Source organism: Mixophyes fleayi, chromosome 10, assembly GCF_038048845.1.
Source record: "Mixophyes fleayi isolate aMixFle1 chromosome 10, aMixFle1.hap1, whole genome shotgun sequence".
Classification (NCBI taxonomy): domain Eukaryota; kingdom Metazoa; phylum Chordata; class Amphibia; order Anura; family Limnodynastidae; genus Mixophyes; species Mixophyes fleayi.
In genome coordinates, this window is record NC_134411.1 from 87527906 (window position 1) to 87551926 (window position 24021).

At 41.3% G+C, this 24021-nt stretch overlaps 2 protein-coding genes across 2 annotated transcripts in view; both read right to left on the bottom strand.

Moving 5' to 3' along the window:
* Nucleotides 1-24021, bottom strand: part of CMTM4 (CKLF like MARVEL transmembrane domain containing 4) — a 128227-nt gene that overhangs the window by 28408 nt on the left and 75798 nt on the right. The gene's annotated exons all lie outside the window — the stretch shown is intronic.
* TK2 (thymidine kinase 2) lies at nucleotides 3593-23906 on the bottom strand. The gene is made up of 10 exons (XM_075189003.1): nucleotides 23699-23906; nucleotides 22094-22134; nucleotides 18740-18814; nucleotides 18392-18445; nucleotides 17849-17938; nucleotides 15949-16022; nucleotides 8494-8582; nucleotides 7103-7182; nucleotides 5611-5691; nucleotides 3593-4516 (listed from the first exon to the last, which is right to left on the bottom strand). Exons 1-10 carry the CDS (start codon nucleotides 23796-23798, stop codon nucleotides 4439-4441), a joined length of 762 nt encoding a protein of 253 aa, XP_075045104.1. The 5' UTR covers nucleotides 23799-23906; the 3' UTR covers nucleotides 3593-4438.

Here is a 24021-nt window from a genome sequence, read left to right on the forward strand (position 1 = left end):
AGTAGAGGCTAAATTTACGAGTTGAGGGGTCAAACTCATTTTTGTGAGGTCATTTTACCTCATGAACACACATTAAAAAGGGCGCTTGCGTCGGGAAGTAACGCTCTTCCCCTGAGGAGGCCTGGGCTAGGCCCAAATGCATGACAAGAACCTTTTTAAGACCTTAAGTAGCTTGATTTGACTAGAATGCATGAGTATCATGCACGGGTTAACATATATATATATATATATATATATATATATATATATATATATATACATATATAATATATGAGATTTGAAAGGGATGCACCAGTCAGAAGATGGTTGAGATAGACACTTTATAAAGAGAATTATTACCTGTCTACACTTTGATCATAAAATATAAATAATTTAATAGACGATAAGATAGCTGGTACTGACGAATGAAAGACTTGTAAATAAACTTGTGTTTTTAATCATTGTGCCAGAATTGAAGTATATAATGCCTGCACCCCTGATATTTCCAGCGCCCACTGCTTAACTTCCTGGCTTGCGGTGGCGGTTGTGGTAGCAGACACCGGCTCACGCGGGTCCAGATTTTCAACATTGAAATGTATAACTTCTAAGTGTTATTTTTACTAGAATTCTCTATTCGTTGGATCAATGTAGTTATGAAGTATTGATTATTTTATCTCAAAGTTCTGCACCTCGTGCCAAACGTCAAACTCAAGGCTGGAAATATCAGCTGTTCACTGTATGTTACGTTCTATCGTGCAGTCCTTTAACACTGCCTATGGCCGTTATTGTCTTACACTAATAAAGGTTAAAGGTCTTTTCATCTTCTTCCCTCTCCCAGGGCATTTACCACACTACATTTTCTTTTCTCGATAGTATGTAATACCTACTGACATCTGCATCTTCTCTAGAAGAGACTGAATTAATCGTTTATACTAATGTTAAGAGCTCCAAAGCTAGAGTAATATTTACAACGTAAGCACTGTAGATCCATCCTGGAGAGAGGCTATCAATACGTCCGTATCAGCCCCTCGTAGAATGATGGTATTCAACCATTGTATTGATAGCTCCACCCATCATGTTGATGGCCCCACCCATCATGTTGATGCTCCACCCATTCAATCTCTATACCACTACTATTAACTTGCAATTCTGTAAATGGATAATGCCTGTAGGGATTCTATTTAATCCATCTCCCACATTTGGATCTTCCTGTTCTGCAAAACCTCTGAATAGCCAGATCACTGAATAATTTGGCCATGTTTGTGAACAAATTGCACTGATTCTGTTGTTTAAGCACCAGGTCAAACAATTGTATTGTCCTAAATGGTGGGGGAAAAAATAACTTATTTTTCCATTTTACTATAATTCAGTTTATGGTGAGCCTACACTCTTTTGCAATTGTGGTTTGCAAACACTACAAAACTGACCAATCATTGTACATACGTAGCCAGCACTTTTATAGTGGTTTCTAAAATGTTTCCATCCATATCACTATATATACACAAATTCACAAAGAACCAGCCAATGTCTCCATTCTTCCGGAGCCCGTTAATAGCCAATAATTCACGATTCCCGACATCATAATTAATCTCTGCCAAAGAAAATTCTCTCAAAAAAAAAAAAGAAAGGAAAAAGTATGTAACTTATTATTCTAATTAGAATTTTGGGAGAGAACTGCTCCAGGACCGTTTTATGTATCTACCTTAATAATGACGAGTGACTTGTCAGAGTGTTGAAGACCAGAACCTGTACTGAAGGCTGGTTTCAAGGACCAGAAGGCTGCCAGTGCCATAGAAGATCACTACAGGATTAGTCATCTTCTTAGTAATGCATTAATAGGAGCCACTTAGTCGAAAATTATTTAATACTGTGTCAGTGTGGGGATAAGTCACTATAACAGGGTTTATGCATATTTAAATCACCCATCATCATCAAGTTGGTCATAATTGATTTCTCCATAGCAGTTTTCACAAAAGTTGTTTACAAGGCAAATACTTTGGCTGGGGCTGACTATGTGCTGACCTGTTGGGTAAGCTGGGTTATTGTTCCTCCACAATCAGAATGTCTATAGGCATAGTGCACAGGACTGAGCAAGTAACCCTTCTGATAGGACAGCCCTGGATCTTACACTGGTGGCTCCTTTAGTTCTAGGAATGAAATTCAACACTCAGCTGAACCGTTTGCTTGACAAATGTTCACGGCCTATTACTGGTGTCTGCTCAACGGCCCTGAAAGCCTTAACATACTGTACATTGATGCTTGGAGACTCGCATAACCAGACATCAGGGAATGTACATTTTATTTCACCCATCACTCATACAGTTGTATTGATTACTTGTTCCTGAATGCCTAACGAGTCCCCTCTCTCAAGAATGCTAAGTTACATCTCTTTACATGGTTGGACCATGGTATGGTTCAAGTATGTCCGACTAGATGGTGCCCTGGAGACTTCTTCTTGACCTTATTACCCACCAGGAAGTCCTGGAGCCGACAGACTACTACTTTGTTGGCAATTAAGACACAGGGGTGGTAGTCTCAACATTGTAGGTGGCCTACAAGGCAATCATAAGGGTATGTTTAATCAAAGCTGGCTCAGATCCAAATAGAGAAAAGGTGGGGAAAAATCAGGAACTCTTAGGTTGGGTACAGAGATCCACTTTCTCAAACTATTCTTATGATGGCCAAGGCTGATCAGATCATGATATTCACATGGCGCTAGTACAATGACCACCGTGATTTGATGTTGTTAGCATACAACTGTTCAATGTCTTCCCTAAAGCTTCAGGTTTCAAAATAAACTTTACAAAATCAGAGGCGTTCAGAAAATCTATTCCAAGCCATATGCTAGGTCGATGGAAATCAACTTTAAAATTCAGATGGCAAAAATCCTCTTTACATTATCGTTGGTGTCCATGCCACCCCAAATAATGATATGCCATTATATTTACTCCAAAAAGATGCCCAACTCTTTTGGCTGGGCAGCATTAATGCAGCCAAAACCTTGCTTATTTTATAGTATTCAGATTGCTAACCATTTCACACCAGATCTTCAGATATTGTCTCCTTCCAAAGATGCTTGGCTTGACTTTCTATGGCTAGAGATCCAACATCGGCCCAAAGGTTACCTAGAGAATCCATTACTTGTCTTTGTGGAATGAGGCGTTGACTAAACCAGGATTTAAATCTCCTGAAGGAATATAGACTTCGTTCCATAACAAACATTCTCCACAGACATGATACAGATCAACCACTAGCAGAATTAAATAAGATGAATATTCATTCTCAGTAGCAAATGCTAATTACTAAGGAACTGCCTATCATAGGGTTCCACCAAGACATTTTAGCTGGCATAGACTATCTATTATAATCCAGCAATTATCAATGAGAGGGAATAGTTGTATTATTTTTCTCTCTCTCTCTCTCAGCTACTTCTAATTTATATGTTTATTTGCTATTTAAATACATTTTACATAAAATGTATTCAATTATACATGTTATGCAGCGCTGTCTTGTGCTTTCAATAAATATAAAAATTAAGTTTTCTATTTCTGGGACATCAGTGATCCTTAGGTAGACTTACCACATATGCAAAATAGCATTAAGTGAAAAATCATACAGTATAATGGGTGCCTTTATTTCACTGGAGTTGTGTAATATTTATTCGCTCAAACAGATCATTGGTTAGAGAGCAGTTGTCTAGTTCCTGCCTATGTGACCGGATTTATCTAGAGAATTGCTGATATTCGTTACATATATACACTTGTGTGTGATCAAAAGACAATACAGAAAAGTGGAATTCAAGAGTGAGCTGTCTGGCATATAAAATATTTCCTCGTCAATTAGGTTATAAATCAAGCTCTGCTTTATGCACATCTATAGTAAACTAGGAAGTACAACAAATGTAGGAGAGAGGGGGGGGGGAGAGCTACTGGCCCCTTAAAGAACACATTTATAATTAAAAGAAAAAACAACAAAACATAAAATTGAGAAAATAAATAAATAAATATTGCAGTATCCACTAACAGCCTTACAGGACAATCTGACACTGAAAGCAGCCCGCCTCTACAAATGCTTGGTCCCTAAATAATGGTCCGATTGGGTCTCCCCACAGGGTAAGATATAAAGCACAATTGTTACCTACACATCACTGGACACAGCCAATGGAGAGGCTGCATGATCACCAACAGTGTCCGCTTCCAATGTGTGACGGCAAAGTGTACACCAGTGTTTCCCAAACCCAGTCCTCAGGGACCCCTAGCAGTGTAAGTTTTTCAGACGACAAGTGAAATAATTATACCACCTATGGATCTGTTACAGTGTGTCAGTCGGTAATGACTACACCTATCCAGCAGAGATATGGAAAACCTGCACTGTTAAGGGTACTTGAGGACTGGGTTTGGGAAACACTGATGTACATGATGGCTGTTTGGAACATTCTAAAGTACAACAGGTTCTTTTGTCAAGCTGAAAGGATCTTCCCGCGATTGGCTTCATAGTGCCGATTCATCTCTTCCAGATCTTTATCCGCATCTATGACCTGCGCAAAGAAGAGCCAAAGTAAGTAGACTTTCCTCATACACACCAACAGAGAACGTGAAACTTAAATACACTTTAATCAAGGAGGAATGTAAATACAGTATTTTACTATATGAATTAAACTTTCCCTCTTACATTCGGTTATCAGTATTTGGCACTGGTCTCTATTAGGTTCTTTCCAGCCAATGGGATAAGTGTGAGAGTAGCACTATTGGTGCATAGGAAAGAATAGAATACAAAAAATAATGTTGTTTTTGTTACAAGGCTGAACAAACATCTGTAAGAATGCAGCCTTTAACCTCTTTATTGGTCATATAGTACTTTAGTGATGTCCAGTCCATTGCTAGGATTCAATATAATGAATATTGATCCTGCCCACAACATGGAAATCTTCACAATGTGTAAAGAGCAAATGTTCTTTCAGTAATGAGTAAACTCACCACTGAACATTAATGTGTATCAATACAAGTCTACTACTAAAGAGGTAATTATGTCAAGATGTCCTTTATTGCATATCTCTCAATCTGCATGAAGAGGATTTGCAGATATCTGCATAGAGAAATAGAGCTTTCAAAAACACGTCAGCCTGATTTCAATATTAGGGGGTTAACGGAGCTATTTGTATCACTTCGATCTAAAGGGAAAGTACAGTCTAGTAATAAAAGTACTGAGCTTTAGTGTTTTTTATTTTCGCTTTGCCCTGGTAACTGTCCACTTGTAAGTAAACGTCTCTCCATTATCAAACGTACAGCGTTTTCTTCTGTGAGCCTGGAAACACTGCATTGCTATACGTCTGTGCAATGCTAACTTTACACTGCGTTCAGCCAGTAGCACAACACTGCTCGACCCAAGTCAAATAGGACACACTTCCTCTATGGAAACGTATCCAGAGAACACAGAATTGCGTGGCTTCATCTCCATAGAGGACAATCAGTCCTGTCTGACTTCCTGTGATCAGCTAGCAGCATTCCACAGATGCACAGCAGAGCTACAGGTACGCAGCTGAGCGCAGAATACTCTTCCATTAGGCGAATTGTTGGAGTCTTACAAAGGAGCACAGGGAGAGAACAAAACGCTACGTTACACAATGCTTACAAGAACAGGTGCAGGCACGGAAAACGAGGTCTGCTTAACGAGCCACTCTTCGTAGAGTCCATGAATCGCGTACAAGTATTCCTGAAAGATAAAATGATGTATTTTTTCCTTAGAGGCTCATAATCAAAAACATTTTTGTAACGTTACCTGTGTTCACATCCACATTTAATAACAAGCATCAGCAGAGGCACCAACCCTCTCTTCTCCTAACATCCTATTGTTCATTGACTAAACAATTCCTGTCGGAGTTGACTGACCTGTACCGATCCCTAGACCAGTCTTCCCCTGTTCCTATTATACAATTCTCTATTATTAAGTGCAGCTGCCTGTACCAGTCTGTCACTCTGATCTAACTTACACAGCGACTACCTGCTCCATTACTGTTCTCAAAAGAGCGTCTGACCCCTTTGTATTCATGGCAGTGCGTAGAAGGATCAACACGCCGTTACTGCACTGCCTTCTGGGTAATAATGGGGCTCTCCTAGCCTTATGAATAGCAGACTTATGCTTGTTATAGGTCTTGCAAACACATTACACACGATCATTTGTGCCAACATGAACGCCAAGCATTTCAATAGTCTACTTCTGCCATTCAATACTAGAGCACTGAACGCTCCTTACATATCTGGGACCAATATATGTGTGAATGCGGACATCAATGGACATTGGCATGTTTGTAAAATATAAATAATTGTAAAATGACTGTTGCTGCAGTAAAAAAAAGCACCATTCCCAATGCTGCATTTTGGGGACAGGAATTACAATTTTCTTTAACTTCCACACAGAAATGGCTTCATTTGGTGTTTTAAAACATATCAATATGTTTAATTTGGAGTAATCCTATCATAACAAGATCAAAGCAAAAGAAGTCTTTGAAGTAACCACTGAAAAGTATAACACACCTTAGAATTTATCATTCACTTTTCCTACTTTTTAAGCACACTGACTATTTTGGTGTTGATTATCAACGTAACCCCATAGCAGCGTTTTGTTTTGTTTTTTAAAGGTGTTGTATTTTTTATTTATTTATTCAGATGCATATATTCCTACTCATTCAGTTGATTGGCAATGTATTGGTCAAGATCAGCACAGTGGCCTAGTGGTTAGCACTTCTGCCTCACAGCACTGGGGTCATGAGTTCGATTCCCGACCATGACCTTATCTGTGTGGAGTTTGTATGTTCTCTATGTGTTTGCGTGGGTTTCCTCCAGTTGCTCCGGTTTCCTCCCAGACTCCAAAAACATACTGGTAGGTTAATTGGCTGCTAACAAATTGACCCTAGTCTGTGTTAGGGAATTTAGACTAAGTTCCAATGGGGCAGGGACTGACGTGAGTGAGTTCTCTGTACAGCGCTGCGGAAGTAGTGACGCTATATATATATATATATATATATATATATATATATATATATATATATATATATATATATATATATATATAAATATATAAATGATGATGCTGATGATGAAGATCAGGCATCAGAAGGTCTTACCAAAGGTATCACCCGCTCTTCCTCTCTACACCTCATCTTTAATCTCTGGTAACAGGTTTCAGGCGATGTCCGCAGATACACTGTAAGAGGGGAAAGCCATCAGGCATAGTTATTCGCTATTTATAGCCATTTGTTGACACTCAGTGCAAAGTACAAGAAAAGACTTAGAATTTCCCGCAGCAGGTTCTCCCAGTGGATCTCTGTACAGGAAACACAAAATCAATTCTATTTACCAGCAACAAAAAGCTGCTCGGTGTAGGACTGATGGGCTCCTGTGGCCACAGATTTCCCCCCTCTATATTACGCAGTAACCAGACAGTGCAAGAAGCTCAGACTGACAACTGTTCCAGATGATTGGACTATACAGTACGTCGTTTTGTACACAAACTATAAGTATTTTTTACAGAGAAAGGAGTGCTCAGAACAAATACTAAAGAACATTTTTTTTCCTGGCATGTCAGATAACCAGTTAGACTGGCTTTTGTACTTCTCTCTAAAAATTGAACTAGGAGTGTTTTGTAATATTGTGTTTGATAACAAATACCCATGTGATTGGCAGGCATGACTGTTGCCAGTTGTGTACAGGTTGTGTGGGATTGATAGCCGTTTAGCAAAGATGTATAGGTTGGGATGAACGATGGGGTCTTATCTACATCTCTGCTGCCCCTGTGCAATACTACATGAATGTCCATTAAGTAAAAAAGGGATATATATTTTTAGGATGACAAAATAGGAAGTGTGTGTAGGAAGACATGTATATGTTGCTAAAGGACAAAATATGGATGTAGCCTATTACACAATGATGACAACAACTGTATACCCCTTGTAGAGAATACAAGGCACATCTGTACAGTTTAAACAGCATTTCAACCCCACGGAATTCAGTGTTAACTTTGCTCGCTACTATCGGGTTAACAGTAACCTAATGAAATGGTTCCTGGGTTAATCTCTGAAATATTGAATAATTACAGACTTTAAAATAAGTACATGTAGCTATTTTTTCCCATGAACATATCCTAAGTAAATTAGACTTGTTGCTCTCTAGGAAAATACAACTTACAATAGGTTATGCTAAGATGGGGGTGCAAAACTGTGTTAAAAACACACAAGGAACATCATGGTGTTTTTCAGATCTACAGTGGGCGGTGTCATCTTCTAAACTAGAAGAATGACTGCTAATTTTGTCTCGTCCTGCATAAAATGCCACTGGCATTAGGGAGGAACTATGACTTGCATGCTACAATTACAGGTTGTTGTTTTTTTAAGCGCTGTTGAGCAACAACATAAAATTTCAGGGTTAACGGTACATTTGGAAAAACCACAAAATGCCCTAGTCTAATCTGCACTTAAAACCGCACAAACAAAGTATTAGAAAAACGTAGTTATTTTACCTATCAAGTCGACAGAGATGTCAATGTTCTTTGTGATCCAGTTAAACCACTCCGTTAACACCACATAATCCACTTCAGGCATCTTCCCACTGCAAAGCACAGAGGGCAGAGGAGTTAATGGAGATGTCACAGTCTGAGAAGTGTCAATGCGACAGGGTATTAAACGACACCAAAAAAAATGACGATTTATCAGTGCTGGAAAATGACATTTGTTATGGTGAATGTATCATCACTGCAGCTTAGCGCGGTCGCTATAGGGTGCTTAGAAGGCTAGGTAATTGGTTATTGGCGATAGGGATAGGACACTGCAAACAGAGATGCATGCAGATGGCTGGAAACAAAATTACATTATAAACATGCTTGCCTACTCTCCTGGAATTTCCTGGAGGCTCCCCAATTTCAGGAAGTCCTCCTGGAATGGTAGGCACCCCTCCACATCCCATAGGTGGAGCTTAATGATGCGATTTACATCAGGTCCTGCCACCCGCAATGTAATGCCGTGAAGCTAGGCATTACATAGCCGAGGGCTGGGTCATGGTGAAGGGATGGTGTTACCACGCCACCTCCCGCACTCGTCACCTGACCTCCTCCTATGCATTACAAACTACATTCAATTCTCTCACCAATTGTTACTCTGACTCTACAACCCACTCCACTTACATCCCTTTGCCCAAAACCGTGATATATGAAGAGTAGAGCTACAAAAATCCTAAATTAAAGTAATCCTTTGAAATAATAAAATACAGTTAAGCAAGTGGGACTAGAAACTAGGCTAATTCGAGTGGCCCTAAAACCAGTTTAGGCTATTAACTGGGTATCGCTTTGTGGTCTACGGAGATTGATTCCTCTTTTTACAAGAATACAAAAACCAGCTGGATATGAAAGTGATTCTAGTTATAACAGAAATAACATTTGGTAAATGAGACATGCTATGTCATGTAATACAACACTTGTTCCTCATTGCACAGTAAAAGAGGACAATAGTGGTATTTTCTTTCAAAAAGGGAAGTTATTTGAAAAAGCAAACACCAAATCGTACATATTTCCACCATGTCACGCTAGGGTTTTCCCAATTACACACAATTCTTTATAGATTGCGTCAACATTCAAATTAAGATTTGCTTTTAATTTAAAAACAACAGAAAAGTCTTATACCGCTTTTCTGTTGAATATAAATAATATACTCCCATATCAGATATACTCTTTTATAATAATCCTTGCTAAAGGCTAAACAATAATTTTATCATTTTCCAAGTTATTTTGGATTGAGACATCAATGTCACATTTAACTTTGTCCAACAAGGCAATACAGCTGCTGACGTGAATACATTCAAATGTGCAGAGAAGTATTAAGATATTCATACATTACAATGTGGTCCCAAATCCACAAAAAAATCCTGATCACTAACAGATTGGTAATTAATGGGAGAGTAGGTCCCAAACGTGCCGACCAGCTGTATGTTGCATGTCCGATTTGCACAAACATCGACAAGATAACACCGCAGTGTGACAGTGGGGGACTTTGGCCCACTAAACTAAACTGGTATAGTACAGAATTTACATATTTTGCTTTCAGCCTGACAGCGAGTTCTCTCGTACAAAGTCTTTGATTGAAAATTCTTAAGTTGTTCTCTTTCAAACCCAGGAAAATATAGGGAGAGATTTAATCACAGGCAAGGTGTCTCCGAAATGTCCGTGAGACCCCTTGTGGCGGAGTATTTGACAGATATCTCCGTCCATTTGAAAACCTTAAGATAGTGTAATGATGTGGCTTGAATTATTGATGAATGCTAAGGTCACATTACACTATTTGTACACAATACAATAATATAATAAAGGGTCACTCATTATCGCCGCCCTTTAGAATGTAAGCTCTCGTGGGCAGCGTCCTCTGCTCTAAGTCTTGTGTCTCCTCACTCTCCGTCCTCTTGTAAGTACCTGTTTTGTTTTATGCTGAATAGTTTCTGTATGCTACGTGATTTGTCCGAATAATTGCATCCACGCATTTATTATACTACATATCTGTTCCCATTGTTCTCATCTGTATGTACTTATGTTATAACCTATGTACGGGGCTGCGGAAGTCATTTGGTGCTTTATAAATAAAAGATAATACCTAGTTTTAAAGGGGGGAGCAGGACTGAGCCATATGCATATTAATAGAGTATTTACATTTTGCTCTAGGTGTAGGAGTGGTACCACTACCCAGGCGTAGCATAGAGCTACCCGACCACTTATTTTATTTTCTCCCTGTCCTACAGTAAATGGAATAGTTGTGGTTACGGATAACAATTTTACATACAATTTCATCTTAAGGTCTGACGGGGTGTGTGAACTTTTAGTCTTCTATAGGTTACATGAATACAAGATGTCTATTCACATTGGATGAACTTGCATTTTAGAGATATTAAGGATTTGTAAGCAGCTTCTGAAGAATGCAGCAGGGCCCAGACAGCACAATGCCCAGGCAGAGACAGTCAGGGCCCAGACAGCACAATGCCCAGGCAGAGACAGTCAGGGCCCAGACAGCACAATGCCCAGGCCCAGGCAGCACAGGGCCCAGGCAGAGACAGTCAGGGCCCGGACAGTACAATGGCCAGGCAGAGACAGTCAAGTCAGGGCCCAGACAGCACAATGGCCAGGCAGAGACAGTCAAGTCAGGGCCCAGACAGCACAATGGCCAGGCAGAGACAGTCAAGTCAGGGCCCAGAACAGCACAATGGCCAGGCAGAGACAGTCAAGTCAAGGCCCAGACAGCACAATGGCCAGGCAGAGACAGTCAGGGTCCGGACAGCACAATGGCCAGGCAGAGACAGTCAGGGCCCGGACAGCACAATGGCCAGGCAGAGACAGTCAGGGCCCGGACAGCACAATGCCCAGACAGCACAATGGCCAGGCAGAGACAGTCAGGGCCCGGACAGCACAATGGCCAGGCAGAGACAGTCAAGTCAGGGCCCAGACAGCACAATGGCCAGGCAGAGACAGTCAAGTCAGGGCCCAGACAGCACAATGGCCAGGCAGAGACAGTCAAGTCAGGGCCCAGAACAGCACAATGGCCAGGCAGAGACAGTCAAGTCAAGGCCCAGACAGCACAATGGCCAGGCAGAGACAGTCAGGGTCCGGACAGCACAATGGCCAGGCAGAGACAGTCAGGGCCCGGACAGCACAATGGCCAGGCAGAGACAGTCAGGGCCCGGACAGCACAATGCCCAGACAGCACAATGGCCAGGCAGAGACAGTCAGGGCCCGGACAGCACAATGCCCAGGCAGAGACAGCACAATGCCCAGGCAGAGACAGCACAATGCCCAGGCAGAGACAGCACAATGACCAGGCAGAGACAGCACAATGACCAGGCAGAGACAGCACAATGACCAGGCAGAGACAGCACAATGACCAGGCAGAGACAGCACAATGACCAGGCAGAGACAGCACAATGACCAGGCAGAGACAGCACAATGACCAGGCAGAGACAGCACAATGACCAGGCAGAGACAGCACAATGACCAGGCAGAGACAGCACAATGACCAGGCAGCGACAGCACAATGACCAGGCAGCGACAGCACAGGGCCCAGGCAGCACAGGGCCCAGGCAGCACAGGGCCCAGGCAGCACAGGGCCCAGGCAGCACAGGGCCCAGGCAGCACAGGGCCCAGGCAGCACAGGGCCCAGGCAGCACAGGGCCCAGGCAGCACAGGGCCCAGGCAGCACAGGGCGGGAGAACTGTTATATAAAATGTATAGCAACGGTTTTGCAGCAGAAGAACAATCAGTATGCCTTTATGTGGTTTTAATCATTTGTAACCAGTTTTCCAATCCTCACAATATTGCCCATATGCTGCACAATATACATGCGTGGCCTCATTTACTCACAGACATTGACTGATATTTTGCAGGACAATCATTAAATGATGGATTTAAGCAAGTAGTGATGGGTTTTAAACCTTTCATCTATTCAACCCATGCACAGCCAGATGGCCACATATCAGTCACACCACCCGCCGCAGCTGAGACGGGAGGGAATTCCCCTTGTTATAAATAACACAACAGAAATATGAACTCACATTACTGCAAAATGCAAAAAAAACAAAACAAAACAAAACAAAACAAAATAAAAAAAAAAACTTTCCCTATAGCTCTATGTTTTTATATCTCCATGATGAACATACACATTATTTTATAAAAAATGTTTTATGAAATTTTATCAGGGAAAAGTTATGTTTCACTAAACCTGTGAGTGAAAAGAAGTTAACACAACCTTTGCAGTGAAGGTGGGATTTGCAAAATTTTGGGCACCCTCCCAGTGAATTCAGTAATATATTTATTTTTCCCCGCCGATCTGACGGCTTATACAAATGACGCGCAGAAAGTTTCTGCTGACGGCAGGATAGCAGTCCACAAAACAGCGTTGCTTCCAAAAACGGGATTTGTATGGACGAGTTGTCAGCAGGAAACACATACTTGCCAACTCTCCCGGAGTGTCCGGGAGATTCCCGAAATTCGGGTAGATCTCCCGGACTCCTGGGAGAGCAGGCAAATATCCCGCAAACGGCCTCTTACTGGCAAAATTACGCAATTCGATTGAATCGCGTCATTTTGGCCCGCAACAAAAAAAACTGCATTTTGTAGTGGGGAGGGGGGGGCAAAAATGACGCGATTCACAGAGCCCCGCCCCTCCCGCCCTCCAACCACGCCCCCCCCTACCTGAGATCTCCCGGAAGGAACTTTAAAAAGGTTGGTAAGTATGAGGAAACATTTCCTACGACCTCATGGCAAAAGTCAACTTCTGAAGTTTACAAAACAATACTTAGAAAACAAAAGTGCAACAAACAAAGTGCTTTGGGCTAATTAAACAAAAATAAATAAAATAGGTTTTTGGCCACAGCCACAAAAGATACATTGGAGAAAACCAGTTGAAGCCTTTGAAGAAAAAACACCCTGCCAACCTTTGAGCATGCGAGTCGATCTACTATGCTCAGGGGTTGTGTGGCAGCCAATGGAACAGGGAATATTGTCCGGGTGGAAAGAAGAACGAATGTAACTACATATCTGCAAATCCTAGAAGCCAACGTTCCAGTGAAGAAACTGAAAAGAGGTTGGATATTTCAGCAACAATCCAAAAACGTACTTTCAAATCAACCATGAAGTGCTTGCAGGAACAAAAGATTAATGTATTGGAACGGCCCCTCATAGTCCTCAGAATTCAATATTATTGAAAATCAGTGATCTCAAATTCCCTAAAGCATGAACAGAAAGGCTTGTAGCTGGATACAAACATTTTTGGAAGCTGCTATTTCTGCCAAAGGGGGTGTTACTGAAGTACCAACAGACAGGGTGCCCAAACTTCTGCACAATGCCACGTTCATTGAAAAAAAATAAAAAAAAATCTGTTAAATTCAGCAAATAAATAGTAAATGTGCATTAAAATTTAATATTTACGTCTGTACCCTGGAGAGACTGTGTACGCTTACAGATTCAGGGAAACATGCAATTTAAACAGGGGTGCCCTAATGTTGGCAGTCCATGTTGTGTATGTGTATATGATATTAGAGAGATTGGAGTTTTGCAGAGGTGTTAAGTTCTCCTAATGCAATCTTTGCGTCCTGCCGAGTGACATTCCAAATTCTACCAGTGAAAGGAACGATATTTCGCAGCCAAATGCCTAATGAGGCCAATATTTTGCAGAAAGATTCTGAACATGTCATTCATTGTAATGTTAAACTATGAATATAAAAACCAAGTATAGAAATAAAATACTATATGTATCATCTCTACAAACCAACCACACGTGTTGATAGGCTTATACAAACTTGTTGACCGATTTGCACCATTTCTGTTAAGATAGCTTATTTTAAAGAAAATAAATGTACAGGATTTGCTGAGAATAAAGGTGAAATAACAGGCATATAGAGATGTCCATCATATCATAAATGGATTGACAGGAGAAATGTACAATGAGTATCTCATAGCTGCATAATGCCTATTCACAGAGCTCCCTCTGCTGGTGACTTTGCTCAAGTGTTCACCATCCATTGTTGGTCAAGAGCAGTCGGTTCCTAACCTATTTACATTGGGAACCCCCTACAGATTTTATTTTTACCCCTGGGAACCTCCAAATGTTTTGCAGCACTTGAACACAAACACACTGTGGTTCTGGTTGCTCTTGATGCCCAATATATGTAAAACCAATTTTGATGTAACCATCATCTTTTTATTATCTTGCATTTTGAGAGATTATCTTTTCGTTGGTTATAAAGATGTTTTGTAGGGGCTGGTGGTAGCAATTCAGTACATGGCTGGTCAGATTCAGAAGTCCTTGCTGCTGCATTTTGTGATTGTTTTTACTTCCCTTGTTTAAACAACCACCCATTGTCTATCGTAGCCAGAAAGAGGTGCTTGGCGCTCTGCGTTTATGTATTGTTATTAACTAGGTAGGAAACATGGCTTTATTCTTGTTTTAAGAAGTGTGCCTTTTTCTGGTTAGCGGAAGCATGCCCTTCAGGAGGAGGCAGTGATCTGTAGCCCTCCGGACAGGGGCATTTTAAGAAATTACTGGGCCTGTGTATGTCATTGGGTCCCCCCCCCCGAACAAAATTCACACATATTCAAAGATAAGCAAAACGCTATCTAGCCCACTGAAATGCTGCAAAAAGAAATAGACTCCAATTTCACTACAGTAAAGTTAATCTCCAGATACTGTAGAACTACGGCAACCTGCAGCTGTCTAGAGCAGTGTTGGCTAACCTGTGACACTCCAGGTGTTGTGAAACTACAAGTCCCAGCATACCCTACCAGCAATAAGCTGCTATATACTGGCGAAGCATGCTGGGACTTGTAGTTTCACAACACCTGGAATGTCACATGTTAGCCAACACTGGTCTAGAGGGTGACAGGCCATTCTGATCATTCTAACGCCTCCTTTCATGGCTCCTTGGCCGGACTGGATATGTCACCTGACAGGAGATACATCACAACTAGATCCATCCACAATAGCGCAGCCATTACCGATTTATTTCTGAGAACCCCCAGGGAACACTTCAAATACCCCTAGGGGTTCCCGAATCCCTGGTTGGGAATCACCAGTCTTTGTGAAATCAATATGGGGGCATTTGTTGGACCAAGAATAGATTGGAAGTTATTAAAGAGTTATTAAAGAGGCATTTAAAGGGAGAGGATAAAGATAAGACACAGTCTATGGAATAAGAATGATTGGCATGACAAAGGATAAGCTGTATGAGCCAAGAATGATCACGTAGTGGAAAGACTTTTGCTTTTCAGGGCAAACTCCAGCAAAAATGTTTGCAGCTCAAAAAAAACAAACAACCCCTCCTCCCTCGGTGGAGAGAGAGAGGCGTCTCCCAACTGGATTAAGAAGCTCATGTAATAAGATAAAATCCATGGTCTACTTTAAACTAAAGTTAAACAGTTAAGTTATATAAAAAAAAAAAAATACTGTACCTTCGGTAAAGGTTTTCTACAAATATGTACTTTGCACTGTGGATGGACCTCTCCATCATTCTAACAGCAGCGATCTGCAATGAATCACACAGGTACAAGTCAGAGTGCGTTCACACAGGCAACGCTTGTAGCAGCGACAAACTGCAGTTACAGACAATGTACCATACAAAGCCATCCACACAGACACCTTATTCAAGGGACAGCTGGTTCAGAAGACAGTCTGGTACATCTTTACAGCAACAACAAAATCTACTCTCACTGTGGGTAGACCACATGTGTAACGTAAATCCAATTTCATTACCGATCCTTCACCAGACCATTAAAACTTAAAACACATTTTTTAGCCAATAGCATGTGTCAGTTACCCCACAAATACCGTATTTAGGTTACAAACAGAAGATATTTGAAACTGCGGGAACTACTGTAATGTAAAAGAGAGCAGCAGATGTCGCTACACAATCATAAGTGTCTCCTTTATGTATTGTTCAATAACCTTACAACAGAGAGAGCGGTGTGCATAGGAAACCTGCTTCCCCCACTGAACATGAAGGAGACAGGCAGTGACTAAGTACAGAGAATATCAGAGCGGTAGGGTAGATGGCGATTCGACCTATGCACAAAATGTTGTTCAATTGACTATATTACTGTCAGCCTCACAAAAGGTGTCAAACCTGGTTCTGATGTGGCATTCTGAGTATTATATGACATGCGACCAGCCGCTAAGCAGAACATTCCCTTCCTGGGTTTTTAAATGGATCAGCAGTAAAATCCATCAGTAAAGCTGGGTACACACTATGGGGTATATTTACTAAACGGCGGGTTTGAAAAAGTGGAGATGTTGCTTATAGCAACCAATAAGATTCTAGCTATCATTTATTTAGTGCATTCTACAAAATGAAAGCTAGAATCTGATTGGTTGCTATAGGCAACATCTCCACTTCTTCAAACCCGCAGTTTCGTAAATCTAGCCCTATAGGGTTTCCATCCAATCATCGTGCCGATCACACGATAAACGACAGATAACGCATTAGGGTGTACGCTTCCACCATCATGTTTTATCTCAACAAAACACACTGTATCCTTTGATTTTATAAACTTCCTAAAAATCACAATCAACATCGGAACAATGTCAGGCAAATATGGAAGTGTGTAGCAAGCACTCACGACTGGCAGTATCCATATATCTTTATAAAGTATGCAGTGTCACTATCTTTTCAGCCGATGGTTATGACAGATGAGGAGCACAGATCTGAAGGTAATTCGTGTAGGTGTGTACACATGAATCTGCATGCTCATCGGGGCTTTCATGCGTTGGTGAAATCGTTGCAAAAATCACATCTGCAGTTATTTTCTGTAGTGTGTACCCAGCTTTATCCAATAGTGTCAGTCATACTCCGTCGAGGTGAAGCCTCTCTGGACACAGTACATGTTGATTCCACTTAGGGAATGACTGCGACATGCCATCTACTGAATCTTTAGCAATGCTAAAATGGATCACACCTTTACTAACAAGATAGTTTAGGCTCTGTTGTTTCATTATTAGCTCCTCTGATATTAGGAGAACGCCTTTAAATGAATGAAGCTCCCACCACAACTGGAAATGTAGGACTTCCATGAACAGGATCCAGGAGTGATGATCGCAGTCACAGACCCTAATGCTTGCCAGGAGACGTTTGCAATAGAATCATCGCTGATACGGATTGGACGGTTGCTCCTGCTTGCCAAATCAAACTCAACAACAACCTTAACCACAATCCCTTATAAACTTGCCCGGGCTGTCAGCTACAGCATCAGTGAGAATCTCCTGGACTGCGTGTGACCCAGACATAGAATTATATGGCTGTATTGGTTGAGGAGAGGGAGGGGGTGGTAATGTTCTAAAGAGACGTTCTGTAATTACCGATGGTCTGGTGTGCATATCAAGCATAGTGAGCTGAACGTAGGTCTGTAGCGTTAACCCCCATCTGCAAGGATCCAGGTACATTAAACCCTGCACAAAGAAAGAAACGTACAATAAATACACACACATTTAGAATTGTATAATTTATTTGCTTATTTGAATAAAGAAGGACATAGGTCTGAATAAAATTTTCAAGTTAAAGAGTATGCGGACTCGCTGTGAACAAAGTGTGCTGGCAATCAAAGGGGACATGAACCCGTTAACACCATGTTAATTAATGTTGTGTTAGAGAAACACAGCCCCCGCCATGTTGTCAAAGTACTGTGGCTGGTAAGGAGCAGGTTAATATCAGAGAGGAAAACGCATTAGTGAAAGCAGCACTAAACACACTCATGATTAATCCAGTCAAACATCATGGGAGTATTCCAAGAACATCTGATTACCAATGATCTAGGCCTAGGTGCTCCTATTCAAGAACTCTGCATTTAATATACCTCTAGATCTATAGATAGAACGTTGTGTTTTGTTTTCCCTGCTACTTACCAGCGGATTGTGATTGTGGACATTCCTCCATTTCGCTACAGGTTCCGTCAAGACCTTAAAAAACAAATGACATTATAAATGATACTTCAAAGCACCTCCCTTCATAACTCAATGTAGACAATAGTTAATTATATTAATAGGGACAGTCATTGGTAGGCACTTGGAAAGAATCACAGTTTTTGGTATGGGAGCCTGTTGGACCTTCTCTTCCGCCACTGAACTGAATTACTCTCACGCCCCTAGTTTACGCCATCGGAGCTTGTCAAGGCTACAGAATCAGACATTGTCTGCGAACGCATCTGCCAAGCAGGATAAAGATAACCGATCGCTTCATATAGACAGGGATACCTCAAGATTTGCAGTATTAGAGAAATATTCAAGACAGCTGGTCTTTCCACTTGCTATGTTTCCTTCCACACAGATCTAAAAAAACAAAAATTGAACAACACCAAATTATACATGCCAATGATTAGACAAGTACAGAACATACATACAAATTACAGCAGCGTGGGTAGCACTGTGCAATAAAGATTTGATTTAAAAAAAGAAGTGGGCAAAAAATTTCCATTAAGCGATATATAAAACAGTTACATAGAATGGAAAAGGCCCTACGCTTAATTGTAATAGTATATGCACAAGTTGCTTCGAATAACAAACCCCGATCGATGGCAGCTCTGCAGTATGGCTTTAGCTTATAAAGTATACAATACCTATATAACTTAATTATGGTATGATAAAACAAACCAACATAATGAACACTTTGCAATTCCACTTTCTAACTTAAAACATATTTCAGGTGGCCGTCTCAGATGTACAACATGGACTATTAAAATTATTATTTTAATATAAAAATATATTTAGATTTGCCTTACTCCCTTCTGGAAAAATACACTATCATTATTAGCTATCTGTATAGCGCCACTAATTCCGCAGCGCTGTACAGAGAACTCACTCACATCAGTCCCTGCTCCATTGGAGCTTACAATCTAAATTCCCTAACATACACACACACACAGACCGAGAGAGACTAAGGTCAATTTAATATTAGCCAATTGACCTACTAGTATGCTCTTTCCAGTGTTCACCCCCAGTGCGAGACTGAACAAGGCTACTGGTTCACAGCTGCCCAGATAGACTGAAGTAAGATGCTGATTGGATGTTTAGCTGTGGGAAGGAGGGGAGTTAAAGAAGTGCGCAGGGGAGGGAATGGGAGTTGAAATCGCTGGGGGTAAAAATCCCTCTGTACTCGTAGTTCATTTTTAGCAAATTAAAAAGGGAACGGCTCATAATTTTGGCCAGCAGAGTGGCCTAGTGGTTAGCACCACTGGGGTCATGAGTTTGATTCCCGACCATGGTCTTATCTGTGTGGAGTTTGTATGTTCTCCCTGTGTGTGCGTGGGTTTCCTCCCACACTCCAAAAAAAAACAAAAAAACATACTGGTAGGATAATTGGCTGCTATCAAAATTGACCCTAGTCTCTCCCTCTCTGTGTGTGAGTGTGTGTCTATATTAGGGAATTTAGACTCCAATGGGGCAGGGACTGATGTGAGCGAGTTCTCTGTACAGCGCTGCGGAATTATTGGCGCTATATAAATAAATGATAACTTTCTTTACTAAAAATTCATATCACCCAATTGATAAGATGATTTGCAAATTATTAACTTTTTTGCTGCAGAAAAAAAACCAAACAAACATATATTACAGTATTTCCTAAACAGACTGCTTGCGACCTGGAAAGTTCATCTGCATGTATCAAGTCACTTTGATAAGATAGTAATCTGGGGGTAAATGTATGAACATGCGGGTTCTTCAACACCCGCGTGTTCAGCGATTAAATTTCAAGCGGTGCTGCATTGTAAAGGGAAGTTTCCCTTTACAATGCAGTGCCGCTTGAAATTTAATCGCCGAACACGCGGGTGTTGAAGAACCCGCATGCTCATACATTTACCCCCCGGTCTCTCACATCCTCTACCTTTACCAGGCGGCCAAGACTAGAGATGACCAGGGCCGGATTAAGGGAATGGAGGCCCCTGGGCTAAGGGGGCCTCCATTCCCCCGTGAGGGCCTCCATTCCCCCGTGAGGGCCCCCCCCCCGTGATCTGAGCCCCCCCCCCACCCCGGTGAGCCGAGCCGCCCCCAAGGCACTTACCTCCTTCTCCCGGCATTGCAGTCCTTCCCCGTGCGCTGGGCGCTCTTTACTGAGGAGATCTCGTGAGAGTGAGACTCACGAGATTACCTCAGTAAGGAGACTACAGCGCGCCGGGGAAGGACCGCAGGTAAAGTGTTCAGCGGCATTGATCGGGTCCCACGCCCCCGACCGATCAATAATGTTGCTGAGCACTTTCAAGGGCCCCCTGGATGCCCGAGGCCCCTGGGCTGTAGCCTAGTTAGCCCTAGGGTTAATCCGGCCCTGGAGATGACACACACAGACACAGTGTTATAGGCCCGGCCTCCAGGAAGTTGGACAAAAACTAAGATCACTCTTCCTCCCCAGGCATGAAATCCAGGGTTTCCCAAACCCAGTCCTCAGGGAGCCCTAACAGTGCATGTTTTCCACATCTCCTTGTTGGAGCACAGGTATGTACATCGCAGACCTTTTTAAAGATCACCAGGTAATTATTTCACTTGTGACCTGGAAAACCTGCACTGCTAGGGCTCTCTGAGGACTGGGGTTGGAAAACCCTGAGCTAAGCAAATTTAAATCTGGTGTGCTCACATTTACTGTCAGTAAAATATAGTAACCTTTTTGCCAGTCACTACAATAAAGAAAAGTATAAATAATAAGTAAAAACAGTTAATAAGCCAAAACAAAAGAAAAGGTCTACCAAAGATGAATTTTCCACTGAGGGCCCCTTCCTTGTTAAAATGTGTAGAACAGGTCTCCTTACTAATACCTGGTGCAATGGCCGTGAACATGGTTCTGAAATCCCCTTGGTACTGCAAGTTAAGGGGAGAGGGGTACTCTTGAGGGAAATTAATTCTGAGTGAAGTTCTTATTTATATAACAAAAAAAATACCCAAAAAATACCTTTCGGTCACTGTCAGACAGACATTTTTTTTTTTAACGCTGTGACTCCGACAAGTTTTCCTGGGCAGAGATTTGCTGGGCTCCAAAATGCCCATCTAAGCCTGCCTAGGGGCAAATGCAGAATTTGTAGAGGAGGGTTTCCACACCACGCCACCAGTGGGCGTGACCAACATGCATGGGGGTGTGGCTATAATTTTAGACAGTGCTTGGCTGCTCTCCAACTCTTCCTATCCCTATAATGTACATGGGCAATGCTGCATGCACTACTGTTAGGTGCACGCAGCTCTCCCTTTTCAAGCAGAGCCGTGTGAAGCAGGGGCAGGGTCCAGCCACCTTAATTATACAGTGCCCCAGGCTTGGAGGGGGTTTCCAGGCATTAGAAAAACCCCTTGGTTTGCCTATGCTGCCCTTCACATCTACTAATTCAGCCCAAGTCACTGCAACTGAAAAATTAACGAAAATCCCAGGAGTCACATGGTTGAAAAATGAGTCATGTTTACAAGGCCTGACCAATAAATCGCAGGGGGTTTACCTGTGGTAAATACAAAAAAATGCACCAAAAGTAGCATATTTTAAGGGTGATAAGTGAAACACAAGGATTTTTTATTTTAAATTTGTTATTATTTAAACAAATCTGTGTAAAAGTACACACAGGGACGGTAGCAAATACTTACTGTGCTTTTTGCTTTGTTGTTTTTTAAAATGTTATGTTGAGCTGAAATAGAAAATAAATAGGTTTTATAATATACACTAACAGAAAAATGAAGAAAATTAGTGTATATATATATATATATATATATATATATATATATATATATATATGGAATAAAATGTCAACCTCTTTATATCCCCAACCTTGTCCCAATGCCAGTTTTAGCTTGTATTTTAAGCTTGTGGTATGAAGATAGAGCTCTGTAGCATATGTACAGTTGCTCTATAATGTATCACCCCCCCCCCCCCCCCCCCCGGCATTTTATTTTATTACACTCAGGAATAACAGTGATTTAATTCAGAAATTCTCACTGTTGATCAACACAAAAATACTCTGCAATGTCAAATGCAAAAACAAAAATCTCTAAAGCTAAATTATATAAAAACAACTATTTATTACATAACTATTTACCCTTATGCCGAGATAGATAAATAAACCCTGATGCAATCAATTGTCATCAGATGGAACATAATTCTTTAACTGGAGTATCCACAATTAAAATATTCCAATTGATTTCAATATAAATACTCCGGTCTGTGAGGGACAGACAGTGCCGCAGTTGGAAAAGAGAAACGGTTATTGAAAAACAGAAAAAAAAATGTAAAATAATTTCAAATATTCCATGGATTTCTGTCAAGTCCATCATGAAGAATTGGATGGAATATAGCACAACTGTTAGTTTGTCTACAACATGTGTCTTTCAAAACTGAGCTGAGGGTTATAATCTTATGTGAGCAGGAAAAGGGTCTCCTCATAATAACTCATAAGATTTACAGAGTTTACTGTATGTATACCATATGCCTAAAATTTAACTTTAATTCCAAAATATATAAATGGAAAAACAAAGCAACTTTTTACTGCAACATGATAAGCAGTTTCTAAATTAAAAATTAAAAGAAGTACATGTCCCATTTAAAGCATATGTGTTGCCTACTCACATACATTTTAAATGGGAAATGTACTTATAATTTTGTGCCATTTTGTGGGTAAAGAACCAATATTCAATGTATCAATTTAAGAACCAATGACAATCAATACTATATAAAAACAGATTTTGACAATGGAAATAAAGAAGAAATGGGATCAATGAATACAAAGAGAAAGGTAATGTGGTGGATAGAGAACTATAATACTATTTATTAGAATCAAGAACAATGCAAGGAATTGAAGTAGAATACACAGATTTTTAAATGCACAAGTAAATTAGACCAGGAGTAATACAGAATACACATGGACAACACATAATTTCTGACAGCTGTGTATAAAACAGTTGCTCTGCAGACTAGAGTAAAGGTAGGTAAGCTATGGCTCTGCAGTTGCAGTGGAACTACAAATCCCAGCAAGGCCTGCCGCAGGCAGCTACACCCATCCACAAACAAGACAAGCTGGGACTTGTAGTTCCACAGCATCTGGATAGCCACAGGCTGCCTACCTGTGGACCAGATGAGAGGTACAAGCACTGCACCATGCTTAGGGTTGCAGTGAGAATACACGAGATGTATTAAAATACATTCAGATGCACCATGTAATAGTTACACAGAATAAAACATATGCACAGTGTTTGTACCTTGGCTGCCGGAGCTAAATCCCCGGTTGGTGGTGGATCGTTGTCCCTTTATCCCAGCCCATAACCTGCTGCACACCCGGGATACTGCTCTCACTGACATACCGGGGACCAGGCCTACACATAGCCGGCACACATGTACGTAACCGGGGCCGGCAGTCAGACAGGAAACTCCCCCAAGATGGTCACACCCAGCGGGAGGAGATCGGCAGCAGCATCGCTGTGCAAGTGCATAGAGAGCCTTGAGCAATTCTCATGTCTATGTATCTATTCTGTACAGTCAGATACACAGTACAACTCCCCTTACATGCATATGCATATATATA